The sequence below is a fragment of the Clytia hemisphaerica genome, unplaced genomic scaffold (assembly GCF_902728285.1).
Source record: "Clytia hemisphaerica strain Z4C2 unplaced genomic scaffold, Clytia hemisphaerica genome assembly, whole genome shotgun sequence".
Taxonomy (NCBI): Eukaryota; Metazoa; Cnidaria; class Hydrozoa; order Leptothecata; family Clytiidae; genus Clytia; species Clytia hemisphaerica.
Genome location: NW_027103987.1, coordinates 253,607 through 275,831, shown reverse-complemented (window position 1 = coordinate 275,831; position 22,225 = coordinate 253,607). Strand labels below are relative to the sequence as shown.

The 22,225-nt window shown below is 35.9% G+C and overlaps 2 protein-coding genes across 2 annotated transcripts in view; one reads left to right on the top strand and one right to left on the bottom strand.

The window, feature by feature from the left end:
- Positions 1-22,225, bottom strand: part of LOC136811124 (uncharacterized) — a 164,496-nt gene that overhangs the window by 95,063 nt on the left and 47,208 nt on the right. The gene's annotated exons all lie outside the window — the stretch shown is intronic.
- The window catches only part of LOC136811106 (lysosomal-trafficking regulator-like), a 62,722-nt gene that overhangs the window by 16,939 nt on the left and 23,558 nt on the right, over positions 1-22,225 (top strand). The window contains exons 22-33 of the mRNA XM_067067706.1: positions 195-554; positions 924-1,097; positions 1,930-2,192; positions 2,916-3,002; positions 3,431-3,516; positions 5,742-5,868; positions 6,313-6,422; positions 16,139-16,210; positions 16,599-16,684; positions 17,075-17,538; positions 18,523-18,591; positions 18,801-18,938. Coding sequence (XP_066923807.1) covers positions 195-554; positions 924-1,097; positions 1,930-2,192; positions 2,916-3,002; positions 3,431-3,516; positions 5,742-5,868; positions 6,313-6,422; positions 16,139-16,210; positions 16,599-16,684; positions 17,075-17,538; positions 18,523-18,591; positions 18,801-18,938 — 2,036 coding nt within the window. The remainder of the gene's footprint in view (positions 1-194; positions 555-923; positions 1,098-1,929; positions 2,193-2,915; positions 3,003-3,430; positions 3,517-5,741; positions 5,869-6,312; positions 6,423-16,138; positions 16,211-16,598; positions 16,685-17,074; positions 17,539-18,522; positions 18,592-18,800; positions 18,939-22,225) is intronic.

Genomic DNA, 22,225 nt, shown 5'->3' with positions numbered 1-22,225 from the left:
ATCTTCGGAACCATGGGATAGGTTATTGATATGCAATTTGCTTTTCTGATTGTCGTTTTGTCCGTCATGAAAATATTTTGCGATTGGTTCGTCTAAACTGGAAGACTCAATATTGACGGATCCCAAGAATGCTGGTCAAACTTGCATTTGCTGTAGATTAATTTGTGGTTAACTTAATTTTGGTTTTTGTTCAGGAAACTCAACCTCGAACGTCAAATTGCGAGACACTTCGTTGCAAATTTCGCGCTCAGCACGCCGTCGTAAAACAGCTTCTTTCAACGAAGCTGACTTGCGGCCTCTTCTTGATCTTGAAGCAAACTTGTCACCACAAGTGATTTTATCACAAGAAGATTTATCGTCTGGCAGTGTCATCCAATCAGAAGTCATCTTTCGAAGAGGTTCAATCCCGTCTTTGAAAGAAGCAGTGACGGAGACATCAACACCGATCAAAGCGAACGCGTCATCGCACCAACCACCTGTCGAAAAAGACGAAACTGATTTTTCTTTCACTAATCCAAAGAAAAGATCCCAAACCCCTATCTCCAAAATCAAAGGTCTCTAAACGATGCTTAAATTTACTTTACGATGCCTTTACTTAAAATCTCTACTTCAATTGTTAGATCGCACAATTTGGCACATACCGTCCCCCAATTTTGAGAATGATATTAGGGAATCTAAGTCTTTTTTTTTTCTTGTTATAATCTAGCATGCCAGATGACTAGATGTAATAGAGATTAAGTTATGATAAGGAAAACTCAAGGATAACATAACACAAACAAGTATTATCCCGTAACAGTTGTCACGTTATCATGTAACATAAGCTATAATACTGTATAATTCGTATTATAAACGAGTCCAGTCTAGCTTTGGCTAACACCTTTTTGTTGGAAATGTACATTTTAAATACTTCTTTAACAATTAAGGTCATCGACGCATTCATTCTGATGGTAACATCCGCCCATCTGCCATTGTTACAGTGGCGTTAAACATTCAACCGCCCACGCCCACCGCTGAAATAGAACGACCGCCCCTCGTATCTGCAGAATCACAAGACTATGAGATCATCTCTGATTCAGAATTAGCCTCCTCTTTAGAAGGTTTGTGTATATTTTTCGAGGGCTATCTATATAAGGCCTTTGTACCAGATCAACAGCATTGAATAGCATTTCATTCTCAGTATAAGTTAAATCTATAAAGTGCCTTGTTTGCTGTTTGTTCATGCCGGCGCTAAGTAAACATTACTAGCCTACTATCCGGCTTAATTTTGAGATTCGATGAAAAGCGTATAAGTAAGTTGGCTTCAAAACAGAAATTTGTTTTAGCCGTCTTAACTTGACTGGTAGATTCGTTAACAAGTTTAGTTAAAAGTTTTGTGCAGTTTTAGGATATGGTGCAAAAAATGTGGTTTATTTTTTATCTTTTTATTCTGTCTTATCATAGTTTAATCCACAGTCGATAAAAAACGGAAAACGGATTAAAATAATCAACCCTACATTTTCTGCTTCGGTCATTTTAATGCCGGAATTTTATCCACTGATTTTATCCACTGCTGGCCCAAAATTAAAATGCTAATAAAGGCCTAGTGAAGAACAGATAAGGTATTCCGTCTATTAACTTGTAGACTGGAGTCATTTATAATGCGTGTAATACTAATAATACCAATACTAATAATAATAATAATACGGGATTTAGTTTGTATAAACGACTGGAAGAATCCGGTGTTCCAGCCTTATAGATACCCCGGCTAGCTACGCAGAAACTTGCGTAGCGAGAAAACAATTTATCAAGCAATAACAAACTCTCAAAACAAAATCAACTCAAATGAAAAACTTTCAATACACAATACCCGGTGTATATTTAGAGGTCAGTGTGTAATGTTTTGATTGCTTCTGAAACATTCAATACATTTAAAACACTTGATTATTGTAGGTCATGAAGAGTATTTGGTGGTCGACGGTTTCATCGATCAAACAATGGAGAGTTTCACACCCAAAGCGTCAAGAGAACCTCAGCTGCCAACACCAGACGTCCTTTACCATTTGCGGTTAGGGTTGATGCAATTGTTGAAGAACACTTTGATGTTATTGCCTGATTATCTGGTCACTCGCGTTTTTGGTACCATCTTGAAAGTGGAACACCTGTTGGTTCTTGTCAATCAAACGTCCGATAAATTGCGTGAAGTCGCTTTAGAGGTTAGGGAATGAAACTTCTTTAACCCTATTCATACTAGGCTTTTAGGGGCGGTTCAGAACTAGGGGGGGCTTTTCCTGTACCACCCCTTAACTTTTGATCTAGTGGGTCTTTTTGGATGAAATTTGGCACACAAGATCCTCGTGACGTAAGGTAACTTTTGACAAAAAATTTTTTTGATGACGTCACTCATCATGCCCAAAGTGAGCAAAAACCGAAAATTTCCTTCGTTCTTATAAATAGCTATTGTATTCTAACAAAGGCTTTAGAAAAAAGTTGCCTGAGTTTAAAATGCTTATTTTATCCTAAATATTCAATAAATTACGGTTTAAACGATATATTTGACAATGAAAATAAATTTGTACTGGAAAAGTGTCAATTTTTGTGACACCTTACTGTCAGAAATCTCATCATGCTCAAGGTGTGAAAATATTTAGATGTCAAATTTTTTTTTTATTTTGAAGCTAAATAAAATTTAGGAATTTACAGAAAATTTCACGGCAAAAGCTCTATTATTTCAGGAGCTATTAGCAATAGTTTGACCTCCGAACAGAAAGAGCCCCCCCCTAGTACGAATAGGGTTAAAAGATGGAGAAATTTAGGATTTGCCGATGAAAATGATACCAATTCAAGTTAAACCTTTACAGGGTAATAGTATTTGCCGATTCCTTACCTTTGAACCTGTTTTTGGTCACTAATAACTAATTTCGTTTTTCTCGTCCTAGAATTTGATAGTATACTTGCAACGTGGTGGTCGTGATTGCTTGGCCAATTTCAATCGCTTTAAAGGATGCCATCTACTTGCTAATCAGGTACTTAAATGATATACATTGTTCAGAGTTCTCCCGTTTCATAATTCAGTAAAAATTTATTAAAATATAAAAAAATCTGTGCTATTTGTTGCATAAAGCTCATTTTCCGTCTCGAACGAAAAATTTCACTTTACGTGAGAAGATGAATTTGTACGTAGTACAATGATAAATGGCAAGTTGATCCACCTGCTCAAAACTACACCTGTAAAATGTTAAAAGAGGTTTTTACTTTTGCATAAATTTTTGTGAACATTATCTTACACAGTGGAGTCTCTTAAGCTCAAACGTATTTTTATCTTGAACAAGTTTTCAGGTCCCTTTAGTTAACAATACCTTGAAATTTCCTTAATAACTGGAACAAATTTGCATTCCCCTTGCGCTTTCGAGTTTCCACTGTAATGCCATTCTTTTTCTTCGGCACTGGTTAGCTTCATCAACATCCAATCACAATGCGCATCGTCGAATCGTGCATTCAATTACTCATCTCCAAACCAGTGTCCTTGAACAGCTCCCTGTAAGTTGTTTCATCGATCAGTAGTAATGCAGGATTCACAATGTAACATAGCTGTTTTCTAGTAAAAGAGTAGTAATAGGGATTTATGTTAGGAACAGATCATGCTGATTACCCTCTTAAAATGTGCCATAGGTTATAAAAACTTGAAAAAACATCAATTTTTAGGGTAGGAACCATTTTTGGTTTCCCTACCCGGGTATTTAGGGTCCACCGACTGCTCAAAGGGGCCGCCCTAGGAGTGATTTTTTTCTTTGTCAAAAGATGGCCATGTGACCCTTCATTGGAAAGAGAATTTCATGCACATTCCAAAAAAGGTCACAAGTAGTGACTAAAAATGAGGTTATAAAAAGTTATGCCTGCTAAAAAATGATGATTTTGTGATTTTCCCTCTAAAAACGCATGTTGAGTATATTAAGCTCTTACAATCATTTCCCTATCCAAATCGTTATACTTTGATCAATACTTTCAAAAAAATCATACAGAGTTGAGTAAATCAGACTTTTTGTCATAGGATAGCAGTATTTTTTCAAGAGCTCAGTAAGTACATGTATGATGAAAATGGTACTCAATAAAAACATGACATTCTTGAGCAAACAAATCCAAATCACTTTAAAAGTTTATAAAACCCTCCAAAGAAGTCAAGGTAATTAAACTTGAATAGGCTGATAAAGTCAAGGAGCAGAAAACTGAAGCCTTTACTGAAAAAAAAAGGCAAGTTTGAGTGAAGAGTCAAAAAAGTACTCATTATTGGAGACTTATCTCAGGCCCATATAACTCAGAAGAAGAAATTACTTAAGAAGTACGTAGAAACAAACTTGGATGATAAACTTAAGAACAAAATGATGTATAAAATGAAGTGAAATATGCCAAAATTACATGAATGTCTCTCAAGCGAACAGCTGCAGTCTTTTGTTTGAGAAAAGATTATCGCAACCTCTCCATGGAGAAGAGTATGTTGAAAACTCGAGCTCTTACTTCAGTATTGCACGTTGTTGTTCTTAGACTACTATTGGAGATCTTAGAAATGTTATACATGGAATGTGGGTAAGAGGGATGATAGTAAATCACTAACATTGGAACTCAACTCTCCTTTACATGGTCAAGGGGATGAAACAACACAGTCAAAAAACTTGTGATATTGGGGAGCAGTAAAGTCCAAAGACTTGTGATATTGGGGAGCATGTTATTGCCTTTTGGCATGAAGGTATTGGTAATGAGACAAAATGACATTTAGGAGTAGTAGAAAAGGTTCAACCAGTAACAGTTTCATACATGACACGAACTGATAAAAGCAGACACAACTGGACATTCCCTGAAAAAGTTGAAATAATTAAGACATCTGTCGACCAAGTAATTACAACTAAAATCAAAGTCCAATATCTGGGAACTGTGAGGATAAGATGTTGTCAAAAATATTTCAATTTCAATTTATTAGGTTTAAAATCTAATAGCAAAGGAAGTACCCTTCAAACTCCATAAAATATCTTTTGGATAGTATAAGGTTTGAGAGATTGACGGACTTCGACTGTTCTCGATTAGAGCAACGAAATTTCTTATTTGTCAAAAAGCTCCTTTATCCTTGGTTTTATAGTTTTTAAATTTTTAAAATGATCCTGTAGATTCAAAATGTATGATATCAGTATAAAATAAGCAGTTATGTTTATTTCATGTAGGTCTTCCAAAAAATATAATGAAAGTATGAATTAATTGTTTTGAATTGAATTTTTTAAGACATTACACAATTACACTAAAAAAGCCTCTTTCAAGAGCGATGTAATGTACTCTACAACCTTATCACTTCATTTTTGATGCACAGTCATGATGTTTTTCTTAATCTACATTAAATTACCTTTCAAATGAGGGGTAACTTGATAGGTTTTTGAGAATTCTTTTTTTAGGCAACCTAGCAGTGAGATTCCGAGGTGGGCGTGGCCTTAAAGGCCCCGGTAGGGAAGTCAAAAAAGGTTTCTACCAAATTTGTTCTACTTTTTCTGAAATTATACATGTTTTGGCACATTTTGAAGGGGTAATCAGTTTATGGTTCCAAAAATCCATTTTTAACATAGATCCCTAGTAGTAAAAGTATTAATTACTACCACCACTCCTTAAAGTCGATCGTCATAATAATTTTGCAAGAATATGAAAAAGATATAGATTTATCCACTTGGTACATGAAATCCCATAATCGTTTCCATAAAAGTTGTTATTGTACACTACTTTTTTAGTACAAAGTCACTGGAAATGAACGAAGAAAACGTGTGCTACCAAGCCATTGTGCCTTGCTTGACATTGCTGGAAGGCTCAATACAACGCCCCGTCATCTTTGGTCATCTCGTCAAGTTCTTGTTAAAGGTTGGTAGCTTTTTGGTTCTGTTTTAAAGGAGGATACGAGGCCTCCCAAATTCAGGGTACAAATGCTTGAGTTTCAATACCGATTTTTATTTTATTTTTTAAGCCATTTTCCAAATTTTCGAAATTTAATACAATAACAATAACAATAGTAATAAAAACATTCAAAAAATGATAAAAATTATTACAGATTTTAGCACCAAAATGCAGTAAAGAATTTCTCAAATTATTTTCTCAGGATACCATCTTTTCGGTACTTCAGTACCCCATTATACTATATTATAAGAGAATTTAGCCCACGTCTCTAAACGTCACGATGTCTGAACCTTTAGGACTGACCCCCTTGAAACAACGGAACCGTTGTATGACGTGTTTGTAATGCTCTTTAAGTTGTTTGAAATGCGGCGAGATGCTAATATCTTAATCTATTCTTTATTTCTTTTCCAGGTTTTTGATTGGGTGGAGAACTTGCCATTGATAGCTTTCGATCATGGACTGGCCGAGATAGTTAGCAATATTGTGTGCGGTCTGGCCAACGAAGAAAGCGGAGGCGTCATGTAAGTAATAATGGTCACATTTAATAATACCGAAAATAATGAGCGACATTTCAACTTTGGTGAATTTCTGATGTAAAAATCTTCGTCGTTGACAAAAAATTAAATATGATTTACTTCTGAGGGGGGAGGGGTACGACTCTCAGACATAGTTAACATTTTAAGTTGTTGCATCATTAACTTTTTGGACCTACCTCCGGGTACCCCGGTGGAGGTCCTTTAAATTGACCCATGTCCGTTCGTCCGTCCGTTCGTTCGTTCGTCTGTTGCCAGCTTTTCTCAGGATTGGCTCATTAGTTTTTTCTGATTTTTGGCATTAAGATGCAAAATGGCAATGCCCAAAATGTGACGGAGCCCGATTTTCGAAAAAAAAAATTTAAATATGCCGAAAAAACTGGTTTTTTGGCATTTTCTCGAGATTTTATCATCAGTTTTTTCTGATTTTTTGCTCAAAGATGCGTATTAACAATGCCCAAAACATGGCCGAGTCCAATTTTTGAGAAAAATTTTTTTTCGGTCGAAAATGCCGGAAATATGCCGGAAATCGCCGTTTTTCTGGATTTTCATTGGATTTTTTTCTTATAATTGGTTGTTTTTTCATTCAAAAACATTATTAATAGCAATGCCCACCATCAAGTATGTTTCAATTTTCAAAAAAATTGATTTTTGAAGCCGGTACTATTCAAAAATCGCCGGAACAACCTATTTTCGGAAAGACAGTATTTCTTGACTTTCTCGAGCTGTACTTTATATTTTTTTATGAAATTTTGCACACTGATGCAAGATGACAATACCTAAAATGTGACGGAGCCCGATTTTCGAAAAACATTTTTTTCCGGCTGAAAATGCCGGAAATATGCAGGTAAAACCAGTTTTTTGACATTTTCTCGAATTTTCATCCTTAGTTTTTTCTGATTTTTTGCAGAAAGATGCGTATTCGCAATGCTCAAAACATGACCGTGTTTGCTTTTTGCGTTTTGCGAAAAATTCTTTTCCGGCTGAAAATGCCGGAAATATGCCGGTAATCGCCGTTTTTGCAGATTTTCATTTGGCTTTTTCCTTATTTCTTTGTTTTTTCACACAAAAACATTATTGATAACAAATCTCACCATTAAGCATGATTCAATTGTCAATAAAACTGATTTTTGCAACCGGAACTTTCTATTTCTATTTTCCCTACTCCCCTTCCCTCTTCCCCCATCAACAATCAATGATAAGATTTAATGTGTTATGCATTTTTGCAAAACGCTATATCGTCTGACTGATTGTTTTCATTTTTCTCCTTATTGCCTTATTATCTAGATTTCATCATCAGGTAGGTCCATTCAGCATGTTGCTTGTTATTCTTTACATAAATGAACTCATTCATTTAATTCTATGGAAGTATATTTTCTTTTCATTTACCGAGATATCGTGAACAGGAGCAGCAAAGAGTACAAACACGAGAAAAAAATTCAGGGCGGATTTTTTTTGAAATCTAAAGGGGGGAGGCAAAGGAAATTTTATTGAGATGTCTTTTTGTGTTGGAAAAGCCACACCCACTTATAAGATTAATGTTTCCTAACGTCTCTGTCTGAATTTTTCTCAATCTTTTTCAAGCTAAGGTCTTCAACTTTCTGCCTAGAATGGTAGGGCAATAGTAGGACTAAAGAAGAAGATTTTTTAAGAAGATCTCATCTCAAGTTTTTTTTTTTTTAATATAGGATTAACATCTTCTGTCACTATCTAATAACCCCCACCCACAAAGCAAAGGTTTGCTACCATTTTGCGTTATTATATGCGTTTTGTTTGGCTAGAAGATCCTGAAATACTTACTGCGAAAGAATTTAACCGACCCTTCATCATATTGAAATTCAAAACCTTTTTTCTAAAAATAATACAAACAAAAAGAAGCCAAGGCTCGCACATTCGTACCATCATGCGTCAGGAAAAAATATTTTGTTAAAACAAGTAGCAGCAAGATAAAGTGCGTACGTATGCGGTGAGTTGTCGTTGAAACAAAAAAAGAGTCTTTCTGTGATCTTTTGCTTACTGAATCATGGCGACGATGAAAATTTACATACTTTCTGGCTTAATTCTCACTGCTTTGATATTTGCCATTATCTGGCTATTCAAGGGCAGTTTCGTCACATTTTATGTGTCACCACAATGCCCCTCTCCAACGCCTCCATGGGTAAACAGAACTGTCACAACCTTCCCACCGCCATGCTCGTATCAAATCAAAGTTGAACAGACAGTGAGTGAGATGGCGTTCAATCTCGTCGGTATCGTTTTGTTGAACGTTTGCCTTGTCATTGGACAAGTGTATCATCTGTACCATTTGCAAAACATGGATGACACTTTCATGGATAAGCCAGTCATTTTCTTGTTACAACAGACTTTATTCATGCAACTGGTTTCGTTTATCACGATGAACGTTCTTTACTACGAGCTTTTCCTTGCAGATGGTATACCTTTTCAGCATTTCACATTTGCTGTTTTCAACGTGATAAGTGCTTCAGTGATGTCGGAATCTATTTTCTTGACGCTTTATGTATTCGCGCGCGCGCTCGTTATGTATAGAGCGCGAGCTCAAGAAAACAATGGCCAACTTCGTTTTTTGATCGCATTCAAAGTTTTTGCATTTATCCTTGTTAATGTGATTGTGTTTTTCATTATCCTTTTGAACGGAGGTACTCCAGAGGTCAGTTTGGTATTTATTTGTATAGTATTACCGATCTGCTTTCTGGTACTCTTTGTTACGTCGATCCTTCAATTAACTAAATGGAGAAACATTAAATCATTGCATTGGTTGGTTATATTGTACATTGCTGTAATTCATTTTGCTTACACATGTGGATTGTCTGCATTTTTATTATCTGAATATATCGGCAATTTATACCCCGTTTCATGTGACGACACATTCTCATGCAAATCGAAAATTCATTTTTTAAACCTCCAATTGAATTTTGTTGAGCTGAGATTGATACTGGCGTTGCTTTCATTAGCTCCTCTGTGCAATAATTTATGGATTTTATACTCGCCCAGTTTTGTTGGGTTTTTAACAAGACATTGTTGTCGTGTCGAAGCGCAAAACGAGTTGAGACAACCTCTTTTGAATCCCGAAGAGCGCGAACCAAATATAGCCAATAATGATGTCCAAAATGGCCAACACCGACCACAAGAAGCACACGGTCAACCAAAAGAGTCTCAAAAAGTTTACCAGCAAGAACCATCGCTACAAAATATTAACCAACAAGAGCCACCGCAACAAAACATCAACCAGCAAAAGCCACCGCAACAAAACATCAACCAGCAAGAGCCACCGCCACAAAACATCAACCAGCAAGAGCCACCGCCACCGCAACAAAACATTAACAAGCAAGAGCCACCGCTGCAAAAAAAGGAACACAACGCGCACGCTCCACGTTTTGAACCTTCACAACAACCACCTCCGTACCCAGTGCCCAAGAAAACGACACACTGTGAAGCTGAAACACAAACCGACGATCCTAGCAGTGATTCACACTCTACAGTGCAATGACGATGATGAAATCCTTTTTGCAAACAATCTTTGAAATCTCTTTATCTAATGATTTGACTGACTTTTATATTTTAAAATTCTTCTAGAAAATAACCGGCTTTATGATTATGATTAGATATTTTCCTATTCAAATGATTGGATCGCAGAAAATAAAGTAATTCATCAGTCACCCAATTTTGGATCTCCTAAATTCACTTCTTAGGGGGGGTCAGAAGGTTTCTATTTTTTAAGTAGCTAAAACAGAACAAATAGAATTAGAAGCCTGCTTATTGAAAGGCTACACGTTTCTTTTTATAAGTTTTTTAGCAAAGAATCCATGAAAAAAGAAAGCACTCTAAAAGAAAACAACTTAATAAATGAAAAATACTCTTGCATCCCAACAAATTGTAATAGTATTGAATAAAGTTTTTGTTTTTCTCTTGTTGAGGAAAAGAAACTACACGTTTTTTTTATTAGAACACCTAAAATTTGGCTGAGCCTGGATATGCCTATTTTTTTAGAAATCTTCAGCCTAAAATGTTCTTAAATACGTTCTTGATTTTTCAGACTACTCTAAATCGACAATATCATGCAAAATAAAGAGCACTTAAAATTGGTAAAATTTGGACAATATTTGACTCTCGATTTTTGAAAATCCATCCCTAAATTCAGTTAAAACTGCTTGAAAAGAGCAAACAATTGTAGTTTCTTGTTATTTTTTTCCAAACTGAGGCTGGGCATGTTATTACGATGTTCTTAATTTTTCGACGAATTTCAGCCTTAATGTTCTTATAAACTAGGTTCTAATAAAAAAAAACGTGTATAAGAAAATTGAAAGAAGAAACCATTGTAAAATGAGTTTTGAGATTCAGAGAAAGTTTGTACCTATTAAAACCATTAAGAATGAAGAAAATATTATAAACATTTATTAAGTTTCCCTCCAATTTAAAGATATATCACCAAGACATCTAAGAGCTATCAACTGAAATTATCTTCTCTAATATTTGAGCCTGACTGAGTCTGCCGGGTCTGCGAAAAGCCAAAACAAAAACTCAATCCCTCCAAAGTTCTCGAAACCGACAAAAATATGAGAAATATTTCATCACAGCTGCACGGTTTATGCATGGAGGTATAAAGAAACAGGAGAAGTATGCTATTGTAACTAAGCTCGCCCTACGATTAAAAAAGTTACGATGTATGCATGCTCATAATCTCATATATCGTGCATTTTTAATGAGCTCTTTTATACATAGGTGAAATCCTATTGGCTCATTTAAGCGTTAGAAATTAGATGAGACGAGATTCATTGTTTCTGACATCAGTGTAAGAAAATATTTGGACTAAAAAAAGGCCTGTAAACTTGGCAATCCTTCATCAAATGATAAGATTTTTCGATCAATGTTTTCCTTAAGGTGAACTCTATTGCTTGATACTTTCCTCCAAAATTCTCCAGCGACTTTATGTCTACAGATTGAGTCTGAAATCGTGTGTGCTTATAAAGAACTTTTCATTTTCTGGCTTGAGAAAATATCTTTTCAAAACAAAATTGAACGGATAGCGAAATGGAACATAAACTTGCTTCGTGGACGAATTTTTATCTAATTTTCGTATATTAAAAGGCGAGAATCTTCAATACTGATTATTAGAATGTTCATAGCAAACTTGAGTTCTACTAAAAAGTCTTATTTCATCGGGCGAGCTTAGAATTTCTTTTGATACATTTTATAAAAGAAATCAAAAGACTTTAACGACCAATTACCGACACATTCAACTCCTGTTTTTCTTTATACCTCTATGGTTTATGCTCTACAAAATTATATACCAACAAGGCCAAACTTGAGGTATGAACTCTTATCCAGAGTCAGTTTTGAGTCTGTTAAATTGCGCTCTTTTTTGCGCGCCTTTGCGCGCCTTCTAATTTTTGGCGCGCCCTTATTTTTGTGCGCTTTATAATTCTTTATGCGTTTCTGATTTAACAAGTGTCTTGAAAAGTTATGCCTGTAGAATTTGTTGCAAACCCGTTGCAAATGCAAAGAACCAGACACAATGCTTTTTCTTGGTTATTTGATGAAATTACAATAATGGTTGGGTATGCAGGAGCAGCAGCCCCATTTTCGATTTGAAGTCTTCATTTTGGCCTAAGTTGATGGAAATGAAATGCACTTTCAAAATCAACACAAAAAAGTTGCAAATTTGGTCTTTTTGGAGAGATTTTGGCCATTGAAGTAAAAAAATGCCAAAGTTTTCCAGAAATTCACTTTTTTGAGATTTTGACCGTTTTTTAGCCACATTTGGTCAACGAGTGAACGAAAATCCAAAGAGGCGCACAAAGGGTTAAAATGTTTTCAATTATTTAAATTCTGGCGCGCTTATAGATAATGGTACATGCAGTTTTGCATGTCAAAGTTGTAAATCAAAGGATAGAATCAAATTTGAACAAATAAAAAAATGCTAACTCGTAAAGTCTGAATCAAAAGATTTCTTCTTATGACATTTTACAAAATCAATAACAAGATCGAAATACAAAAGAAATGACAGCAAGGTGTGCTTTAAAAATCAAAAATCAAAAATCAAAATGGCTAGTCGAAAAAATAACACAAGTTACTCGGAACCATTTAGTATGGTCAAAATAATCTCCTATGTAGTAAGTAAGTAAGTCTGCGACCGCAGTCGGAGGCGACCCGAAGGCTCCTCTTTCGATAGCTATCTACCCGAAGGTAGGGGAGGGCGCCACTCTTTATCCCTGGATTTCTCCACTTACCCTTGATCCTTCTCTTAGTTTCTTAGCATCAATCAGAGAGGCATCAAGTACCATTTTGGGAATCTTTGGTATGACCCGGCTGGGGGTTGAACCCACAACCTTGCGAACCGTAGCCGGATGCTCTACCACTGTACTACGGTCGCTCAAAGGTCCTATGTAGTATTCTACCGTTACAAAACCGATTTTCATACATAGTATCCTCTTGCTTCTGCATACCCAACCATTATTGTAATTTCGTTTGAATTTTTTAAATGAAAATTATTTCCAATAATTTGGAGAAAAGTCTAAAATTTATCCCCAAAAATTACGATGGCCCAGAAGGCTCAAAACACGCACCTCTAGTTTTCACGCACTTCCAGTTCTTATAAAATTTGTGAACTAGAACTGCCTAGGGTCAATGGCCCAGAAAGCTCAAGTGACACTGCGCACTTCTGACTTTTTGTCAGGGAGGGAAATTTTCAAGCGAGCGGCCCGCGCAATGAAATTTTTTTCGGTCTTTAAAATGAATGTCGAGTTACACAAAATGAGTTAAAATTTCCGAGTTGTTCATATCAAAGGTTACAGGTTAAAACTTCTGAGTTAATTGCTGGTCAGCAAACCCCCCCCCACCCCCAGTGGCAAAAATCGGGGAATTTTCGGGTGTAAATAATCGGGGAAGCAAAAAGTGAACAAATATCAACTTTGTTTTTTGCCTCCACGCCGCTAGCATTTTCCGCCATTGGACCACCCTAGTGCATGAAAACTAGAAGTGTGTGTGTTTTGAGCCTTCTGCTGGGCGGGAAAGCCAAAATAACTTGAGAATCCAAGAATCTACAGGAAGGAAAATAACTCGAAAATTTGAAAGAAACGAAAATAAACCGAGTTAAAAAACGAGAAATAACTCGAAAATTTAAAGGAAGGACTTACTTGAGTTAAGAGATAACTCGAAATTTGAAAGTCACGGGCAAAAAACAGTAACGAAATTGAGAATGAAGTCATATAGAAGGTACAAATTGACATCAAAATTTCCGAAAAAGGACGTCATAACTCGGTTTTTCGTAACTCGGTTTTTCGTAACTCGGTTTTTTAAATCGAGAAAAATAACTCGGGATTTCCGAGCCTCTTCACACTATTATGATCAACTCATTTATTACAACTCGGTATCTATTTTTCTGACCAGAACGGCTATCTTTCGAGGGGGACTTTTGCGTCTCTAGAATATTTTTAGAAGTGTGCAGTGTCGTCACAAAAAAACTTAGAAGTGCGCAGTGTCTTGTGAGCCTTCTGGGCCATGACCCTAGACAGTTCTAGTTCACAAATTTTATAAGAACTGGAAGTGTGTGGTGAGCCTTAGGGGCCATCGTAAAAAATATCTCCAATTTTATTCCATTCAAATAACCAAGAAAAAGCATTGTGTCTGGTAGGCTTCTGCTCATCCTCTAGCGAAAAATGTTTCTTTTATATAGGAAGTATATCTATAGAGGTCTGCGATTCAGACTATTTGTCTGGTTCTTTGCATTTGAAACGGGTTTGCAACGAATTATACAAGCATTTAGAAACTTTTCAAGACACTTGTTAAATCAGAAACGCGTAAAAAATTATAAGGTGCGCAAAAATTAGGGCGCGCTAAAAATTAGGGCGCGCTAAAAATTAGGGCGCGCCAAAAATTAGGGCGCGCAAAAAAGATTAAGGCGCGCAAGGAGCGAAGGCGCGCGATGAGCGCAGGCGCGCTGGATTGTAGGCTCCAAAGTGACAATACCTGTTAAAACTTGAAAAAATTCAAGATCTTGTAACAAAAACATCAGCCAAAATCAAAACAAACAAAAAATCTTAATTTGAATCATTATTTCATGCTACTGAGACACAACTTTCCCTTGATGCATTCCATAGATACAACTTAACATAAATTTACACAAACAAAGCTTTTAACTCTAAAATTATAACTTCCAAAACCAAAATAAACTCCAAAAAAGAGAAAATCTCTACTTCGCCTCGGCAGCCATATTGGATTCAAAATGTGAATGATCAAACTAGCCTGTATCAAATAACATGTGCATTTTTAATAACGGGTATCAATAATGAAAATATTTGTTATTAGTGTCGTAAAAAGTTGTATTGTTTTAAACAAATGTTGTACATCAGTCAGGAACTATTGCAAATTAGGCTATGTTCGCCGATTCTGGCCTAACTTGGATACGATAGCCTAATTAAGCCAGAAATTTCTAGCCTAATTAGACTGGAAGGAACAAAATTCCAATTTTTGACTTGGATTTCAAAATCCGCGTCAAAATTTAGCTTAAAATGTCAAATTCTTATTTATTTGAATAAGTTCCAACTGTTTTTTGGGTAAAGTTTGAGCGGGCTGAGAAAATATTTTTTAATTTTATGCTGTTTCAGCAAAATTATGTTTTCATATATACAGCAGTACAGTCGAAATTATTTCAAGATTAATGTAAACAAACATAATTCGAACTTTAATAGAAACATGTTTTCATAATTTACTTGTTTTGTTGTAAGTACACTTTTAGATTTCATAAACAGCCTTTTTTAATGAACTTGTTATAAAAGAAAATCAGCTATGTAAAAAAAAGACCTTTCTCGATTTTAAAATGTTTAATCAATCTATCATGTGTAAATGTAAATACGTGTCATGTAAGATCAACAAAACCAAAACTATATTTTTAAAGCTCACGACAACAACAATATATCATGATACTAAGCTTTTTTCATTTTTCAGACAAAAAAATGGCGCGCTGCATGTAGAACTTAAACTGGCCAAAAGCTAATTAAAAAAAAATAATCACATCTTTTCACTCCGCTCTAAAAAGAGAAAATTTTTTCGCTTTAAATACTCTTCTTAGTCCATGTAGTAAGATTGACGCGGATTTTACTTGTTCTCAAAATATTTAGGTTTGAATATTTCATATATCCAAATTAAGCCATTTATATCCTAACTAGGATACACATTCTGGCCTAATTAGGCGAACATCCTAGTTTGGCCATCATAGCCTAATTTGCAATAGTTCCTGACTGTACATTAAGTGTAGGTTTTTGATCGATAATTAAAAGAGCTTCAGTTATCTCTCTTGTTTCATTCTTTTTGAATCCTTTGGCAATTAATTCTACGTCATCCATGGTAACTGGTCTATGACCAGAAAGTTGGGAGTGTTTCAATACGGTCGAATTTTAAACTATTTTAACTATTTTACTGGTCATTTTCGAAAATTTGTTTTTAAAAGATTTCGTTTGTTATTAGATTTTTACTCTGAAGATGACCTCTTGTAGTGAGCGTCGAATATATAGTTTTTAACAACATCAAAAACACGAAGCTTCTGGTTATCGCCCAAGGAAATATCTTTCAAAAAATCGTGAATTATTAGTAAAATCATGTTTTACCATTCGAAAATGAAAAGTTACAGTCGACATGTATCATAATTATATTGACCATAAAACAAAGTCTTGTATTTCATTGTTTAGGACATCATGGAAGAAAGAATCTTTCGGACATTTGTTGCTTCTCCTTGATTGGCTCGTTGACAAGGCTTGCCGGTAAGAAGGACTGGAGGATCGATTAAAATTTGCACTTCTCTATATCGATAACGTCGTAGACAAAGTTCTATTGTTATTAGAATAGCATTTATGACTCGAACATACCCAAGATCGTCCCTTTAACCGGAGAAAGCATCATTCGACGGTTTACTGATTTGGGGAGATTTGATTTGATTTTGAACACTTGCCCAAGTCAATGTTTGAAGTTTATAGCTCCATCTAAATTTGGAAAAAGAAACCCTCATCACATCAATATACTCGAGCCTTATTTTGCTTTAAGTGTACCCTGGTCCTTTGACCCTTTTGAAACTTCAAATTAAGATAAACCAAAGGTCTATTGACATAACTGTTTCTGTTTTCTGTACATTAAACCTGTTCCTCCTTTTAGCACTTGCCAAACTCTTTATTTTCAAATGTATAAAGATCTTCAATTATCCTTGGAACATGTGGATGGCAGAGAAAAAGAAAAGAAAGGTAACCTCGTTTGTTTGATAACGTTTCTCTTCAATCATGTCAGATGGTTTGAGATTGAAATCTTCTATATGATGTACTTTTAAAATAACTGTTTTGAAATTGACAATAAAGAAGAGGGTTTGTTTGTTCAACTTTTACTAGTTCTTTGGCTTGTTTGATTGTTGACCAGAAGATCTTTACTTCCCAGCTGGCACACAACGTTGTTTCAACGTTCATCTAACGTTATGTGGACGCTGTGAACGTTAGATAAACGTTGAAACAACGTTGTGTGCCAGCTGGGTTAACAATCATGTACTTGATCATCCCATTACCTTGAATGGCGATTGAACGGATGTGTAAACCATGAAAAAAAAGATTCAACTGAAATTCTATCAAACGTCTACCTTACAGGTCACACATCATCATCATTGCTATCAAAAACTTGTCGCTTCTTGAAGTATTATTTGATTCAATCGGCGTTGAACGTTTTCCAAAAAAACGACTTGTATCGGATGAACACGAAAGGAGATCCTCAGTTTTTAATAGCAAACGACGTCTACGAGACTGGAAACAAAGCTGGCACTGCGGCACGCAGTCTAATCAAGCGCTTACGTGGCGGTGCTCAAATTTTACCGCAACCCACTATCGCTACACCTACGGAAGTACAAGAGCGGCTTCAAGATATTTTGTCGGAAGCCGTTAAATTAGCTACACTGTTCGCAAAACACGAGCAGACGACTGACGTCTTCATGTTTGGATGTAAATTGAAATGTTTGGGGTCTGGGAGCGAGCATAAGATGACGTGCACGGATGCGGACCAGGAGTTTTGTAAAGATTTGTTCGAATGGTTTTGCATCAATCTGCAAATGATATTGGTGAGCCAACCCTTTCTTCAAAAGTCAAAGGTTTGTGAAGCAACATATCGCTGAGGTTTTAAGAAGAGTTTCACTATCCCAACCGAAGTTTTAAGAATTTAAAAATTTATTTAACGGACTTTAAAACTAACGAGGTCAAAATCAAGGAGACTTTAGTGGCCAACATCTCGTTTTTAGTTGAAACGGTTGGTCTCTACGAATAGCGCTCTAAAATACCAGAATTTCTACCGGGTGCGCCACAAAAAAGTTTCTCTCTTAAAAACTAATTTTCTTAAAATCTAAAAGTTTTTAAAAAACTGTTTCTATTTCATTGGAAAGAAGATAGATAAACTTAAATTTTGATGGGTCATTTATTAAATTCGATTCACTAGATTAAAAGTTATGCTCAATTAAATAAAAAATTTACTTTCTGAAAGTGCTCAAAAACGTTAAAAATCGACCCATCAAATTAAACAGAAGCATAACTACACGATACATCATTATCTTCGTTTCAGTCATTAAAAATGCTAATTAGCTGTCTAAATGACCTATTGTTATATAAAGGAAGGTTGAATTTCATTTACAGGCAGAAAGTTTGTCGAAAAAAGCCAAAAAATCTTGTAAAATTCATAAAAATACATCAAATTGGGGTTTCGACGTACATACGATAACAATTTGATAGGTCGATTTTAACGTTTTCGGGCACTTTCTGAAAGTAGCTTTTTTATTCAATTGAGCATAACTTTTGATCTAATGAACCGAATTTAATAAATGACCCATCAAAATTTAAGTTTATCTTTCTTCTTACCAATGAAATAGGAATGGTTCTTTCAAAATTTTTAGATTTCTAGAAAGTTAGTTTTAAAGAGAGAAACTTTTTTGTGGCGCACCCGGTAGCCCATCATGTCTGTGCTGCATATCTCTGTCATCTGATCATTATAAGGAGGTCCTTAGTTAGTTTAGTCAACTAAATAATCACCACCTTGCAAATCTTTCATTTGTCAGTCGTCGAAAAGTGAAAATACTAGTTGGTGCTCGCTTCTCAAATCCATCAAAGAAGAAGTCATCGCACAGGTAATTTTTGTATTTTTTAAAGTTGACCTATAAGGTTGGTCTGATAAAGGATTAGTTTGTGGGTCATTAATTACCACGTCACTATTATGCAAAACCCCATTGAATTAGGTTTGGATTACCGATTTGGAGAAACGACTATAATAGTACCATCTATTACCAAAAAGTGAAGTTTTATCCTAATCTGTTTTTTTTATTTTTGTTCATTTTAGGCGAGTCACTTGTTCATTAATTTCGTATCACCGCTGCGAAGTCAAGATTTGCGGCTTTATTTCGTGCGCCAGTACATGAAGTATAAAGAGAACAAACACATGGTGCCCATCTTTCTTCTCACTCACCTACTGTCAAAGGTAAACTCACATTCACCCACTTTTGAATGAATGGATCCAAAGAGGTCTAGCTGTCACTGTTGAAGAGACTGGAATCAAGTACTTATTATGAATGAAAATTGTATCGACGTAGTTTAAGTATAATCTTTTGTGTAATATACATATGAGGCGCACCTTTTATGCTGGTAAGGCGGAATAAGAAACAAATTTCCTAATTTTTTTTTTTTTTGTTTTTTTTTTTTTTTTTTTCATCATTAATTTCTTGATCTCCAAAAGTATATTGGTTCTTCTTACAAGAAGTTGAAATATTTTATGTATATGTTATGTATATAAATGTATATAAAATTCTACGATTCAAACTCATACGAAGTGGACAGCTAAATCATTAATGGAAGCTTAGTGGGCTGGTCGGCTACATAGTATAGAAATAGTAAATCAATGGGCAACCTAATATAGAAGACGCTGAAAAATAGGTTCGTCGGATAAGATGATATAGATAAAAAAAAACACATAGGTCGAATTGTGTAGGTTGTCAAAGTCCTAGTTATGCAATGAAATAGTAAATATTAAATATTAGGGAGAAAAACTACTTATATGATAATATTTTAATATATTCATAGGAGATCAAACTGAGAAGAAAATTCGAATTTAGAATAGACTAGACGTAATAGCGCAACATCGAATTAACATCAAAACTAAAACCATTCGGTTAAATTTGTAGATATTGTGATGGCAAAATTGTGGAATGGCTGCGGTAAAATAGAATATAGGTTCGGTCTCATTTAGGAATATAAAATGCTAGAACAATGTTTTAGATAAAATAAAATAAATATTAACATAAAATAAATATATCAAAAGGGGAACGCTAGAATCGCTGGTGGGCTAGAAAACACAAGAAGAGTGAGTCCAAATATATAGCAAGTGATTGAAAATAAATGACCTTAGAAAATAGACTAGGCTGCAAATGCTAAAGACTACACGTAAGTATCAGATACTAGATCGACTGTGTTGATTAAGTTTGTGACTCGAGGTTGAATTGAATTAGCTTAGAGATTTGGCTAGCGCCCTATCAAAATAAAAATTCCAGCATTTATCAGCAAAGCTTTCCTTTTTGTCAATTCGTTTGATATCAACAGGCAAGTTGTTGAAGCATTTTGCGGCCTCATGTGCAAAGGTGCCAGTTAGACGAGATGTGTCCTCAATGTCATGTGCGACCAAATTACCATTTCGGAGCTCTCTGTCTGGATCCGGTTGTCTATTAAGTTTGAGGTATGACGGCCAGCTGGGGTTGTGGAGAGCGCTATGGGCAATCTTGGCGATTGTTAGATCAACCATCTCAGAAACTGGTAACCATTCGAGATCGATTACGTCGCTGGTTCTGGCATAACGTTTGAGCACGAAGCCAGCGGCGGCGTTCTGGACTTTCTGAAGACGCTCAATTTGGGCTTTTGTAGCATCGGATAGTAAAGCGATGCCATATGTCAGTTTACTGAGAACCAGTGACTCCATAAGCATCTTGCGCTGCTGCCATGATGCGGTGTTCTTGAATCGTTTTAAGCAGCGTAACGTGGCAAAACAAGATCTCATGGTATGGTTGACATGTTCAGTCCAGTCTAGATGATCATTAAATCTAACACCGAGAATTTTGAAATTTTTGACCTGTTCAATATCCTGTCCAGCGCTTTTGATAACCGTGACGAGTTCCGCGAGGGAATGGCGTTGTGCAAGTTGTCTGGTCGAAAAGATTGTCATTTTTGTCTTTTTTGTGTTTAGACAAAGATTGTTTTGCTCAGACCAAAGGTTGATGTTGTCTATTTCATTTTGGACCGATTCGATGGCGCTCTGCAGTTCTTGGATCTTTGTGTGTCGGAGTAGCGTAGTATCATCGGCATATAGCAGGTATGTGCTCGGACCGTTGGTGTTTATAGTGGTCACATACAAGTTGAACAAGATCGGGCCAAGTATACTCCCCTGTGGAACGCCAAACTGTACGTCTAATTTGCTCGATGATTTATCGTCGATTTGGGCGTATTGTTTGCGTTCTGATAGATAATCTCTAATCAAATAAAGTACTTTTCGAGAGAAGCCAAGGTTACTAAGTTGTTTTATTAAAGTTCGATAGTCAACGGTGTCAAAAGCCTTTGAGAAATCGGCAAATACAGATAGCGTTACTTCGCTTCTGCTCATTGCAACTTTAATATCGTTTTTCAGCTTGAGTAGGACGGTTATAGTTGAATGCGACTTTCTGAAACCAGATTGACTCTCGAGGTAAATCGATTTTTCTTCGATGTGCTCAGTTAATTGTTGGAGGATAATTCTTTCAAAGACTTTTGACAAGATTGGCAAGATGCTGATTGGTCTGTAGTCTGTCAAGGATTGGGGGTCGGTGACTTTGGGAACTGGGCAAATTCGACTAGTTTTCCATTCTTCTGGGAAGGTCGATGATTGGATACAGTTATTGATGATATCGGTTAGAGGTGATGTGAGATATTGGGATACTGGCTTGATGAATTTTGAAGGGATGTTGTCGGGTCCGGTGAAACAATCTGATCTAAGTTTCTGGATAGCTCTCGAAACTTCATCGTACGTAGCAGGACGGAGATGGAAGCTGTCTGGATGTTCGGGTAGTTCTTCAATGAACGATTTTGAGAGCTCTCCTGCATTTCTTCCTGTTGTCCTCATGGCAGTTGAGTTGAAAAACTTGTTAATTTCGTCTGGATCAACGTCCATGCGTTTTTGTCTGGGATGTAGTAATTTGTTGATGACTTTCCATGTTTCGGCTGAGGATTTGTTAGCTAGGAGGTTCTTAAGAAATTTCTTTTTCGCTCCTCGGATGGTCGATTTGAGGTTGTTCCTCACGTTTCTTAGTTGGTCAAGTTGTTCATTGTTGCGGTTATTTTTCAAATTTAGCCGTAGTTCATTTTTCTGCCGTTGTAAATCTCGGACATCAAGATCTTTCATCCATGGGGACGAAGGACGGGTCAGTTTGATCTTACGTACAGGTGCGTGACGATCGATGCACTCCGTGATAAGTTTATTAAGTGCATTGACTTTGTCTGAGGTGTTATCGAAAGCATACACAATGTTTAATGGTAGCTGTTGAAAATCATTGATATAGTCTGCGAGTACTAAAGTTCGTTCGTCTCTAATGTATTTGTGCCACGGTTCATATCGAGGTTTGTTGATTTTGAGGATACAAAAAGGTGAATCGTGGTCTGAGATTTCGTCACATAAAACAACATCGCTCGCTATAAGTTTGGTGTCAATGTTTGTGATAACATGGTCGATTAGAGTTTTGGAATTTCGTG